The sequence below is a fragment of the Taeniopygia guttata genome, chromosome Z (genome assembly GCF_048771995.1).
Source record: "Taeniopygia guttata chromosome Z, bTaeGut7.mat, whole genome shotgun sequence".
Taxonomy (NCBI): Eukaryota; Metazoa; Chordata; class Aves; order Passeriformes; family Estrildidae; genus Taeniopygia; species Taeniopygia guttata.
Window position 1 is genome coordinate 20,942,298 of NC_133063.1, and position 14,040 is coordinate 20,956,337.

The window sequence follows — 14,040 nt, forward strand, 5'->3', positions numbered from 1 at the left end:
ATTGTATATTCTTATGCAAGAAAAGAGGACCAGAAATTACTCCCAGAAGGACTCCCAGCTGAAGGCAGCATTTCAGCCTGAGTGGTGACAAACAGAAGCAGCACAGGGTCAGCAGAAGGATGTGTATACTGAGAAGAGAAATTCCCAGAAACCCTGCCACAAGAAATCTCTGCATATTGCACTTTACCCCAAAATAAAATTCACAGAGAATTAGGCATTAGTTCCAGCACTCACAAAGCTAGGAGCTGTGCCTCTTAGTGGAAATAATATGTAGAGATTCCTGTTGCCTAGCCTTAACCCATCTCATTGAAATACATTATTGTTTTTGTCTGGGATTTGTGTAGTGTTTTCTAGGTGGGGGTTAAGGTTTTGTGCATGTGTTTGTTTGATTTGATTTGAATTTTTTTGAGGTGTGATGGGCAGGGAGCAAGTGGTCTACATTACAGAGCTTTAGTTGCACCATCAGCCAAGGTACCAGCCAAAAACACGAGACTGAATTTTTTTCAAGGGAAAGGTTTGCCTCTTCTCTTTAGGGCTAAAGTTAATTTTGGGTAGAATATGGGCACAATTTATTACATTTCATCCTTGGCTTTTCTGGTGAAAATAGAGATTGCTTTTTCTCTGCCTAGTGTGGCAAGCAACCTGCTTTCTAAAGGTATGAAAATAATGTAAAAATAAATATCTCGTAAAAATACTTATATGATGGGAGGGAATCCAGTCTCTTTGGAGGCTGTTGCAAGACGTATGTTGGCTCACATTGCCTTTCCTGTTCTAAGCATCTGAAAGGTGTACTGCATCCCCAAACCTCTACAAACCACAGTCGCAGCTGTTTCACCTGAGTCCTAAGTAATCATTTGCAGAACTTTAGGGCATTGTGAGTATGCTGAGGGCAAGATGCATCTGCTTCTCACAGACACAGTCTTGTGAATGCAGCAGACAAGGATTTGTGAATGATGGGAAGGGAAAAGATTCAAAGAGGCTACAAAGCACTCCTCTGGTTCTTCTCTTTTCATATTTCTTTTTGCCTGTCATCTCAAAGCCTGAAGCTGAGAAAGCCATTTAGTCCAGCTCACATCCACATCAGTCCTCAGGTACTCCATAGGAATCAGCAGTGCATCATAATCATATGAGCTCTAGAAATGGTTCAGAGTGTGCTGATCTTGGCTTTATGTCTGGACAGCTCGACCTAAGCTTGAAACAGAATATTTTATGTATTCAGAGGAAAACTGTTTTGTGCTTATGTGAAGAGAAGAATGTTAGCTGAGATTGCAATGAGACATTTTGCTTGTACTATATCTTGCTGTGTCTATTAAATCTATTAAACAGCAGCTAATTGCAAAACCCTCTTGCTAATTGGGTTTTTTCAAGCTTCTAGCAGTAGATATCATGTATGATTATGTCTCTTCTGCTAACTGAACATTTAACATTTAAAAGATGAAAGAGCATGGAGAATGGAAAAAGGTGCATGGAATCATTCAGGTTGTTTTAGCATCTCAAGTTTTCATTCCAATGGATAATAATTTTGTTGGTGTTAAGTAAGTAGCTTATGCATTTGACTTGAAGTCTTTATAGATATGAAGTTTGAAAAGAAAGATGTACATTGAGTCGACCTTTCACAAATGCCTAAATCTTTCAGAGGTCTGCAATGTGAGATTGGAAGCCTCAGATCTCATAGAGCAGATCACCATCACTTTGCTTAGTCTATGAAAATAGAAGGTTCGGGGGGTTTTCCACACTATGAGAACAAGGCATGATATTATAATATTTAAGGGTAGTAACAGTAGTAAGCTGAACATTATCATAAAAAAAAAATATGAAATGTACTATTCCTGGAGGAACAAAAAGCAGATATACAACCATTCTGAGAAGGCAAAAAGACAGCAGAGTATCCCACACTGGCAAAAAGCACACATTAGCCACTTATTAACAGAAAAATATGTGATATTTTCATTGTAATTGAGATTGCTTAGCCAGGTTTCAACACAGAAGGGACTGCAAGCTAACTTTGAAAGTTTGTAGACAGCCAAGTAGACTTTGAAGGGTTTTTGAGTGATTCATTCTTGAAGCTAAATATGAGAAATTGTGCATAAATTTGCTTTATGTAATATTCCTTGTACTTGAGGAGTCCACACTTTCTTCTCATATTCTTTTACCTTAATATAGCCTACAGCTGTTCTTTGGTGCTCTGTAAAGGTAGATCAGTTAAAACCTTTTTGACGCCAGACAACTGTTCTGAATTGCAAGCTACTGATTCAATTCTGGAAATTTAAGATTTTTCAACTCTCCTGTCTTAGTGATGATAATCATGGTTGTGTGTATTTGAATAGCTGAATGTGAAATTCTTTCATTTTGACCTTTCTCTAAGTATCTGTTGTAACATTAAGCTTCAGCCTGTGCATTTGCAGCACTCTAAGTGTAGTCAGTTAAAAGTAAGCATCATGTCTAGAAGCTCCTAATTGTAATTTCATAGCCATATCACCAACTCTGTCATCCCTCTTGTCCTGTCACAAGCATAGGCTTAGGAACAACATTGCTAAAGTCCTTGAATTCAATAATTAAATTTGGGTAATTATTCTTCATCTGTGAAGAAATTGACTCCTAAATTTGTTGCAGGTTCAATTCTTTTACCATTTGCTCCTCCTGCATCTTCTTTAAAAGTAAAGAAGAACATCAGTGTTTTCCACTGTAAACAGTATGGATAAATATTTTAATTTTGTTTTATGTTAAAATAAATTGTATTCTTTGTTTAACTTAAACCCTTAATGCTGTGAGATATGGGAATCATGAGGCAGGGGAAATACTAGCATAGGCACTAACTTTTTGTTAGTTGCCAGATTCATTCCTTATTGTTTGATACCAGCTTCAGAACAAAGATGTCTTGTATGGTCCTCACTCATAATCGCAAACCACACATCAGTGTGGTGGATCATTAGTCACTTTCTTTCCTTAAAGCAAAATTTAACACTTTTCTATGATGAGTAGTCTGTATTTCTTTGATACTGTCTTTCTTGCATCCCATGTCAAGGATTGAACTTCCCAAATTATGTATTTCAGACATTGAGAAAGAAAGGACTTAATGGCTGTGACAGTCCAGACCCTGATGCAGATGATTCAGTAGGTCACAGCCCTGAGTCTGAGGACAAGTACAGAAAACTTAATGAAGATATTGATCTAATGATCAGCAGGCAAAGATTATGTGTAAGTACTCTGAGCTCCTTTTCATATTTTTTTACTTTCTGATATTTCTCTGAATCTGGCAGGCATTGCACAAGAAAGAAAACAAAGCTTGTGAAAGCCCTGATCCTGACTCCTCTTATGCTCTCACCCCACGCACCGAAGAAAAATACAAAAAAATTAATGAAGAATTTGATAATATGATCAAGAGCCATAAAATACCTGTAAGTACCAAAGGTTAGATGGCTGTCTGCTGATAACTGCTGCAGTAACAAACCATAACCCTTTCAGTTCTGGCTTCTTAAGGAAATAAATTCAGCTAGAAAGAGGCTTTAATAGCCAAATATATAACTAAACACTGTGGTGGCAAAATTTTACACAGCATATTTTTCTTTCAAGTCTCTGACTCTAACACACAGACAAAGCCTATTATGGGTGAAACTGACAGAAGGAAGTGAAATATATCTATATATGAACTATATTCACTTGATTTACAGAAGTGTTTCACCACACCACTTGCCCAAATTATACTTAAAAAAATAACAGTGGAAGTCTTTCTTTGTGGACTGGCTAACAAATCGACGGAATACTTTCTGTTGTGATACAGAAAAAGCGATGTAGAACTGAGATTGCTGTATATATAGTAATTAGTGTGTTTAGTGTGTGTAACTTCAATTCTCAGTTGTCTCTGCTAAATTCAGTTGCAGCACTGAAGGGTTACAGCTACTTGCTCACTGCAGAGAAACAGACTGCATGAGAGCCTAATGGCAGGTCTCAGACATGTTTGTGTGTTGGGGTGATTGTACAGCTTTATCAGAGAATTTACTTTGACGTCATCAGTATTACTTTAATGGTTTAACATGAGCTAAATTTTGCTTTAACCAAGTCAAAATTTCTAACAATCAGTCATATGCCTTGCCAGATATCTAAGAGAAATAACTCTGCATGTCCTATTTGTTTTGCACGAGACATACAAAGGATGAATTATTTGTCATTATGTTTAATAGTACATCTGTAAATACAAAAAAAAAAAAAAAAGAAAAAAGAATATAGTGGTTTTAAGGTTGTATTTGATTGGTTTTCCAAGTGTCTGTGGAAAACAAAGTAGGAAACCAAATATTTGCTCAGATCCAAAGAAGCGTTTGAATTTGCATAGGTGACTTCTTATTTCTAAAAGACAAGAATAAGAGATGATTTGTAGTGTTCATTTGTCATTCCCATTCAAAGGTTGCATGCTTATCTACCAAAAATGTTGTCTGGATACCCAGAATGCACAGTGTCTTCTGTACAGTGTTAGTCAATTGCACATACAAAATCTGACAACTATGAGGATAATTCTTAAGGAGGATCAGATTCTGTCTCAAGCACTCTAAGTGTTCTTTCCATTAAGTCTCAGCAGAAGGATTTTTCACTCAAGATAATTAAAATTTGAAGAAGTTCTTACATCAGGCCAAACATATTTTGGAAAAACTATATGGATATTAAATAATACTTTCCCAGCGACTAAAAAAGCACCAAATTTGATAAAGCAATATTTAAAATAACTGGTTACGGTTGCCCAACATATATGTAGAATATCAGGGAGGAATACAGATATATCCACATTTTTTGCCTCCCTTTTTATTTGCTTCTTTTGGAAAGCTGTTTTTCTCAGAACAAAAAAGCTCTAAAGCTGTCACTATTAATTTGGTTTCTCAGGATGCAACTCAGCTTGACAAATGATGACTGCAGTATTTAGGGAGACTCTTTTAAGCTGGACTGCTTAACCCTTTTTCACATCAAAATCTCACCAATTGTCATTCTTTCATGCTGTTTCTCTTTCAAGGATGACTTTTGGCTTTTTCAAATCAAACTGACAGAATTTTCAGGCTACTCTTCTGCCTTAAAAATATATTTGGAGTAATCCTTCAGAACATCTGTTAATCTCATGCTACCTGTTTCTTTTCTTTCCTAACAAAACAGGTCATGTTATAATCATCCAAAATCTTAAGACATTAAAAAAATCCTTGGAAAAAAAACTTCATTCCTGTAGTAGTGAGTTCTATCTCATTATTTACCTCCATAAGTATTTGGGAAAAAATTGTCTTTTCTGTAAACAGAGGAAATATATAAGATTTGAAAACCAGACAGTTAATCTGAGCATGGTATATGAGTTTTGTTTTCCCAAAATTAATGGAATTTTCTTCCAGTTGCTTTCATTAAATATAACTTTTTGACATCAAATATAGTCCTACTTCAGGAATTAATTGGTGATTTTGGGTATAACTTCCTACCTTTCAGAAGGTTATGAGGTGCAGTCTATTAATCTTTTTGTGCAATTACTTCAGAGACATTTCAGAGATACAGGTCAGCAAAATTTTAGCATTTTTTCATATAAGACAGAATAGCCATTCTCTGAATACATCACAAGCAGCTGTCCTCCATCAAGCTGCTTACCACAATAGGAAGAACCAGTACATATTCACTGCTAATGCAACAGGAACTTCTCTTGGCATAAGCCAAGATGTAATGGGCAAGACAGAGATCACAACTTATGCATAATGGAAATTTGTAACTATCTCGTTTTATATATAAATAATATGTATTGTATAAAGTAATATCCTTAACTGGACAAATCAGAATAACTAAATCAAGGAAGATATATTCATTTACTTGTGATCATCAAAGGTAGCCAAGAAAACTGGGGAGAAGAAAACAAAATTAATAATAAAGTCATTGAGTCAAGTCTCTAAATTACTACTTACAGAATATATAAAACAATGCATTGCCTTTGCCTGGTTTTGTAACATAAAAAAAGTTGTCGCCAAATGAAAACAGCATTGGCTTTTGCTCCTAACAGCTAAGCCAAATAATGTTTCCTCAGAAAGGTATTCATATTGTCCTAAACCATCTGATAATAATTAGACACTTATTTGTAAATTTCATAAGAATAATGAAAGCAGAGGAGATAGAAATAGCTCACGAGAAGGAAGCTATAAGTATCTCCATCTCTAAAGAAATGAAGGTCTGGTTGAGCATGGGAGACATAAAACCAATACTTAACACAGAATATTTGGCCCATAAGTTCCAAGGGGGTTGAGTGTCCAACACTTTTTTGGCATCATGTACCACAGCTTGTGGAGTGACCATCTAACACTGTGTGCTGTACACTGGCAGTATCATCTCTGGTGAGCCATCTGCCCTCTTTGGCAGTAGTGTCCAAAGGAGAAAAGACAAAGGAAGGGGAAAAAATAGGCAAAATGTGGCAAACTTAATACACATGACAGTATAGACTTTGTCTATGTTAGAATTAGCAAAAAAAAAGCAAAAAACACACTAAAGCAGCATGAAGTGTTCTTATTTCTGAGGTGAATTCTTTGAACAGTCCCCATCAGGCTTTTGATATCTTTTGATGCCAAATAACATTCTCATTGACATCTTCTTAATTTTGTTTGTTAGTCCAGGCCAGGAACAATTCCCAGTTGTCAGTCTACACGTAGTCATGATTTTTTGAGGCTGAGAAAGCTTAATGGTATGGACATGAACTGCTCTGTGGCCTCAGATGCTCTCAGCTCCTCCCTAGTTCCTACTATTATAGATATTACACAAGTGCATCAGAAACTTTAACATCCATCAGGCTGAAATGGAGTCAATACAACCCATGTCCTACCACCAGGAATGACTAAGGAATCTGCAGTTCTTGGTGAGGAATGTGTAACACTTTAATAAGGTTAGACAGAGAAAACTGTACCTAGAGATGTAGTGTTTAATACTGATGTTTATCCAGTCAAACTTCTCTCTCTAAATTTTGACTGTGGAAAAGAAGAAATACAAACTACTGTATTCGAGATATAGTATATTGTGCTGAAAAGCAGAGAGTAAACTAACTTTGGTCTAATAAAATTGCCTAGGAAGTGCTTTGTTAAAAGATGTAAGTTAATCCAGATAGTAGGCAAAATGACAAAAACTAGACTATTAATACAGAAATTAAACAAATAATCCAACTACTTTAAAAAAGTGTTTTTAAATTACAAAATGAAAACTAAGTAACAGTTTCACATGACTAGGGAGGCTGGCAACCCAAAAAGCTACCAAGATTTGAGCTCTTTAGTGCTGTACAAATGTAGGAAAAAAAAGAATTTTGAACAGTTTGGTTTGTACATGGAAGGAGGAGCATAGTGCTAAAGTAAACAAGCTTTTAGAAGTCTGGCATGATTTTCAGTTTTGCATTTATACAGGTGTTTAAGTTTAGATAACAGAAATTTAGATTAGGAAAATATATTAAGAAAATAGAGGCAATCAATAATAGTCTCTACCCAGTCTTAGAAGGCAGACTTCATAGGTCTTGTGACACAGGGTGAAAAAAACCTCACACAAAGTACTACCTTGTCAGTGACAGTCAGTGCAACATGGACTGGTTGTTCCATGGGCTCAAAGCCACCAGGCAGAGAGAGCTCCATCACAGCCCTGGATGTTGCAATAATCAGAAACTCCATATTGGTTTATTCGTGTCTCACATCAGGCTGTAATTGGGACTGAAACATGGAGAGCTCAAACGCTGACTTCAAGCTCCACAGTCATGTACTTCTGACTAACATGGGATTTAGGAACATTTTGGGTCCTTCTGTAGCCAATAGAAAGAATGACTTGCTTCAAAACATACCTTCAAGCTGCTCAAATGTTTCAGATTATGCTATATGACTCTATTTCCAAGGAGCTTAGACCTGAGTCATAAGGGTGCAGATTACATGTAGATTCTTACATCTGTAGATTAGGTGTAGAACATGTGGATTCCCAAAACACCTCACCTTCCTTTCCTACCCCTACTTGAATCAATCAGCTTTATGAAAAATACAGCCCTTGGAGTGCATTTCAGCTTCTCAGCAAAGGGAAGTAAATTCCCTTGTGCCCCTAGGATGGGGAGCAATGCCAGCAGGTCCAGCTACTCAACTACTGTTGCTATAGCCGTCTGTCCAAAAAACGAGAGGGTATCAGAGCTAAAATTAATACTTCAAAATAATTCAAAGGCATTTGTATAAAGTGTCCCTAACATCATACCCTGAAAATCTTGCTCTTTGTTTTGGTGGTTAGGCGAAATAATTCCTCTACATTTAGAGTAAAATTTTCTTGGTCCCTGGAGAGAACCAAGAAAGAAAAAAAGATAACTGTAATTTGATGGACAGTGCTGTAATACAGACGGCATAGCCAACAGCTCCAGCCAGAGAAGAAATACAGGTGCCATGTCAGGGTGCCTCAGTTGCCTGACTACCAATTGATATGTCCAGCTCTCCTCCTAGGTCCTTGAAGATATACCAGTACTATCAGCTGCCAATAATAAAATTAAAACATTTGATTTCCTCCCTTGGAATATGTTACCAGTCTACGTTAAAGAATTTTTTTTAATATGTTTAAGCTCTTGAAGCTTATAAGATTATAAATGTTAGAAAACTTGCAAATTGAGGAGTACTTGGTCTGTATTCACATATTGAATATTTAAAATACTATCAGGTAATTCTGAAAAGGTTTTTCTAATCAAAAAGGCAAGAAAATAATTTTAAAAACAAATAAATTAAATATGGATTTCTAATGTAGTCATAATTTTTATAGAAATTCAAGCAACTGCTACCCAAGAAACTGCAACCAACAAACACAATCAGCCGAGGAAACCTGAACTAAGCTTCCTAAAAGCATAATGAGATATACATCTCCTCACAAGCTCTGTTAGTGTGGTGCATTATTTGCACTGTTTTTTATTTTAAAAGCATTCTTGCAAAGGGAAGTGGCTCAGGAGAAGATCTTGCCTTTAGGTATTTCATATTGAAAAGGCATCACTGAACACCATTTCCATCTCCCAAAAAACAGCCTACAAAGACTAGTGTGTATCTAACATTCTTGTATTTGTTAGCTGTCCCTGAGGAGAACTTTACTTTTTTTAAGCCCTTCCAAGCTAAGATAGAAACTCATTTAAAAAGTGATTTACTCTATTGGTGTCTTTTATGTGGCTTGGGGTAATTCTGGTGCTAAAGTGACACAAGCTGAAATTAAAGCCTTCCCTTTTGCATTCTATCCCTTCCAATTTTTTTCCATATAATGAAGTCACCATTGTTATGTAACCTTGATTTTGCAGTAATCTATGACACTAGATAGGGTGACAAGTGAACAATAGGACTTCAAAGAATGAAAGAAATAGAAGATTGTGCTGCATTAGGCAGAGGTTTGTTTCAAACGAAAAAAAAAATTAGAAAATATGAAAAAAAACTTTCCAGGTCTTACAGCATAACTGTGCAAGCTGCCTAAAAGGAAGATGGAACCATTATTTGAAAAATCATATTTAAAAACCTTGGTAATTATTTTGATACTCTTCTCTTGAGTCTTAGGGGAAAGGGACAAGCACAAATATTTTAACCATCAAGTACAAAATATTTGAACTAAATATAGAGTAACTGTACCTAAAGGCTGTTTCAGTTTTGTATTATTCTTGTATCTGTTTTCCTTTTTTGCTTGTACAGGCTGTTCCACCACCAAACTTTGAGATGCCAGTTTCTATCCCAGTGTCCAACCACAACAGTCTGGTATACAGTAACCCAGTCAGCTCTCTGGGAAACCCCAACCTTTTACCACTGGCTCATCCTTCTTTGCAAAGGAATAGCATGTCTCCTGGTGTGACACATCGGCCTCCAAGTGCAGGTAACACAGGTAGGCTCTGTTTAATCCCTTTCCTTCAAATGCTCTCCTATCAGCTCCTTGCATGCCTCAGATCACTTTAAATTGTACTCCAAGAAAAAGGAACTCTATTTTTAACAGTCATAAGAGCTTGTCCAAAATTGCTATGTTGAAAAATCAAGACAAAAAAATAGAAAATTTTTTAAAACCCTGCATACTGAATATTGACTAAGATTGAAGGAAATCAGTGAAGTCAATAAAGGATAGAAGGGCAGACAACATGCTCTTTCATAAAAAGGCAGCTTATCTACTTAATTCATGCAAGTACTCATTATAACATAAAGCACAGGAGAAAATGTAGCCAATGTAAAAAAAAAAATTGAAGCATTAAATTAGAACACTCATTACTTAAATGATCACTCTACATGCTAAATGCACTTATTTTTATTGATTCATTCACAAGTTCTTTGGTGGGTTAATGTTAGTTGTGCTCTGTACTTCAGAGCTTTACATAGCAAGGGGTTGTGTTTTGTTCTGGTGATGACTAGAGCTCATCTCTGATTAGGGTAAGTGGGGATTAGGTTGTTTCAATCTGTCTGCCTCCAGTAACATCAAGATCTTTAAGTGCACCAGATTCAAAGACTCATTTGAGGTCTCCAAGTGCAAAGAGAAGTTTTAAAAATCCTTAGTGCAAATGTCTGTGCAAAGCTGAGGAAATTAAAAACTATGTATATATATTTATTCTGAGTTACATTCTTCTCCAGGAATCCTCAGCCTCTTTCTCCCAATCCTTCACTTTTCTGACTAGCATTCAACTAAAGATAGTTTTCAAATTAAGGACTACTATACATAACTTTGAAACATAATTTTTCTTATGCTGTGGAAGCATGAAACTAAAATAAGGAAATTATGGGTACACCATATTTTGTTTGTCCTTGAAAGACAAGTGTCTTAAACAGGTAACATTAAATGTCATAATTTTATAATTATGGGTCTGATTCAACTGCATGTTGAAGCCGGAGGAAAGAAATGATGGGTACTACAGCAGGCTGATTTAAGGTAGAGAAAATATTTTGAATGTATCAGTGTTACAATTTATTTTGCTTATTTACATTTCATTTCAAACCTCCTAGGTGGCCTGATGGGTGGGGACCTCACAACCGGTGCAGGCACCAGTGCAGGTAAAGAGAGGAAAATTTATATTTATTTTTCCAAGTAAATAAACGACCTACTTCAAAAGCTGAGTTCTAAAATAGCTCCCTTTTGGAGAGGGGATAGTAAAAATCCATTAACATTTTTTTAATTACCTCAGCTGGGTTGTGGAGCATTCATTGATATTTGTGCCTCTCTTATTAGTAGAAAGAGACTTGTCTTCCAGCAGCATCAAAAATCTTACACCTCAACACATTCCACAGAAACAAATGTCTGGTTTGCTTCACATTAGTCTTTCCATAAAAACTTTTGGGTGCATTGCTTTGCCTTGTTCAAGAAAAACTCCTGGTGGAGTCAGTGTGAGAAACCTTGATCCTTTTTGCATCCTAGGAAGGTTTTCCATTGATTTTAGTGGAACTGGGGCTTCATTTTATTAATTTAAGCTTGAATAAAGATTTTAATAGTGAGTTGCTCATTGTACTTGAATGTACTGTGTGTAAATTGTGTTTATACACAGTAAAGACCCTGCTGTAAAGACCATTGCTAGTCAGCAAAATCTCTTAGCATTTACTTAAATAATTAGTAATTAGCTTCAGCTTTGTCATATGTATGTGCTTAACTGCTTGATACACAGCAAGTAAAGAAATTTCAAAATACCCAGGTAGAAAAAAAGATAAGCCATTTAGTCCTGCTCCCTTAGAATTACCGAGAGCTGTACTTGCTGAGGTCTGTGTTATTGAAGCAATGTTGTCAGAGTAGTCCCCTTTGCTCAGTAAACTCAGTGATTTGTTAGCAATATCAGCAATGTTGCATTATGACAAATACAGATTACAAAAGACAATGGCAAAATTAATTTTGCAGTTTGAGAAGTAAACACATATGTTCACAGAAAACAATTGAGTGGTAAAGCATGATGTTTTGCTGGGGAAACTGCCCTCAGGGAGAATTGTATGGAAAAATAGTTGGAAGGTCCTTTTTGTGCACTATAAATGAAGACTGATATAAATGGCAATTCCAATACTGTTGAAGTCACTTATTTTTGTTATAATGGTTTAGGGTTTTTCTCCCTTGTCTTTTCTCAGCCTGAATTAGGGACCTCCACTCCCCTTTTATTTTCACACATAGATGAGTCACAGATATTTGTGCAATGCATTCACAGTAGAGTTAGAGCTGCACAACACTGTACCAGAAAGGCACTTTAAACACATACTAAAGCTTTGAGGAGTCATTATCTATTAATTTTGGAGTAGGGAAGACAGACCATGGAAACTTCACTATCAGTTTCCTTTGTTCTCCAAAAAAAAAAAACAAAACAAAAAAAAGCGTGACAGAAAATTATAGTTTTGTTCTTTGTCTTCTGTTAACCTCTGAAACAGAGCTAAAGTAATATTCATTCTGCAGTGTTCGCATTTCATCTTACTTGTAAGCTTGAGCAGAACTTCAGGAACAGCAGCAGTGAGATTGGCATGGGAATTGATCGCCCTATTAAGGGGCTCCTTCTCCTGGCTCATTTAGAAATATCATCACCTCATTATTAGTCTCCCATTCCTTTAAATACACACGGAAAAGCAATTAGTAAAGAAGGCTGTGTTTTCTTTTAAAACAGGGTCATATTAAAATTAAAATTCATCTGCATGTGCATTTCAGTTAATAATCCTTGCTCTTAATAAAATCTGTGTATCACTACACCACCCGAAAATTTATATTCTTTCTAAATATGGGGTTTTTTTTTTTTAATATATTTGAAGCATACATAAGCATAAGAAGACAATGGTTTGATTATTCTTTATCAAAAATTAAGGATTTGCATTAAGCTCTCAAGAAATGCAATTTTGGAGTAAGCAATTGATTTGAGGGTCATATATAGTAGGAACATTGCCAAGAATACATCATAAATATTTAATTACAGGAATAGTCTTTGTTCTTTATTGGAAAATAAAAGCTTTAAATGTTGTTAAAGAAATGTCGGAATCTGTGGGTATTGGTGATTCCGAGATTGTAGAAAGCCTCTGTCTTTCTGCCCCGTTGCCAAAGAAGAAACCATAGTTCGTCTGTGCTGGTTTCAAGGTTGTTTATTTTTGCTTATCTATAACAAGTTCTGCTGCCCTGCCGCAGGTCTGTCCTGCAGGGTAGCGTGTGGGGCTCTGCCCCTCAGTGGGATGGTACAAACATTATATACCAGAAATTACGTGTACTATATTTACAATAATGTGCCAATATCTATCATCTACGTTGAATAGTGTGTCCCTAGCCTAAACCAATAGAAAAATGCCAACATCACCAAGAACATGGAGGTAAGGAAGAAGAAGGAGGAAGAACAGGATCAGGTCCACTTTCCTCCATCTTAGAATTCCTGACCCCCCTGTACAAAGTAAAACCCCCCTGTACAGGTGTTAAAACCCCCCTGTACAATACTAAAAAATTTTACCCTCTAATTTGTGACTACTTTTACTATATCATATAACCCTCTGTGACTGCTTGTTCCACCTTTAAAGTTGGTAATTCATTCCATGGTTCAAACTCAAAATCACAGCTGTTTTCTGCTGTTTGCCAGGGTCTAAAATGCTTCTGACCAAGGTCTGGAACCTCTGAAAATGTCTGAGGGACATTTTGAGTTCCGACAAAGAAATATTTTCTAAATCTCTTCAAAGCAGAACAATAGGAAGAATTAGATAAAGGGCTGAAGGAAGATGGAAAGGTCACTATAAGTTTGAATCCTCTGTCTTAGTTGTATCATTCCACAACGGTGATATTTTGGACAGCCATCTTACTTTAAGGTGAAGAAGAATAAACATCAAAAGTTCCCTTTATTCATCATATTTCACAAGAAATAAAAACTTGTGTATTTTCTTCTATGTGGTATCTCAGAAGCTGGTAGCATGATCATGTTTGGGTTCATATTTCTGGCCAAATTAGAACCTTCTGAATTTGCATTTTTCCACAACGTCAAAAAATAGCATATATTCAAAATATTTTGCTCCTAGAAAAAGAGTCTAAACAGTTTCATTTCTGACACTATAAAATGAAACTACTTTTTGTTACTAGCACCAGACCTCAGTTTCTGCACTGCTT

General features: G+C 36.1%; 1 protein-coding gene across 17 annotated transcripts in view; it reads left to right on the top strand.

The window, feature by feature from the left end:
* Positions 1–14,040, top strand: part of MEF2C (myocyte enhancer factor 2C) — a 118,291-nt gene that overhangs the window by 78,783 nt on the left and 25,468 nt on the right. For 12 of the 17 annotated variants that reach the window (XM_041711367.2, XM_041711366.2, XM_032744475.3 and 9 more), the window contains 3 exons: positions 3,055–3,198; positions 9,663–9,849; positions 10,950–10,997. In XM_041711367.2, coding sequence (XP_041567301.1) covers positions 3,055–3,198; positions 9,663–9,849; positions 10,950–10,997 — 379 coding nt within the window. Of the gene's footprint in view, positions 1–3,054; positions 3,199–3,260; positions 3,399–9,662; positions 9,850–10,949; positions 10,998–14,040 lie in introns of all 17 variants that reach the window. The other 5 variants (XM_032744473.3, XM_032744469.3, XM_012577424.5 and 2 more) reach the window with 2 other exon arrangements.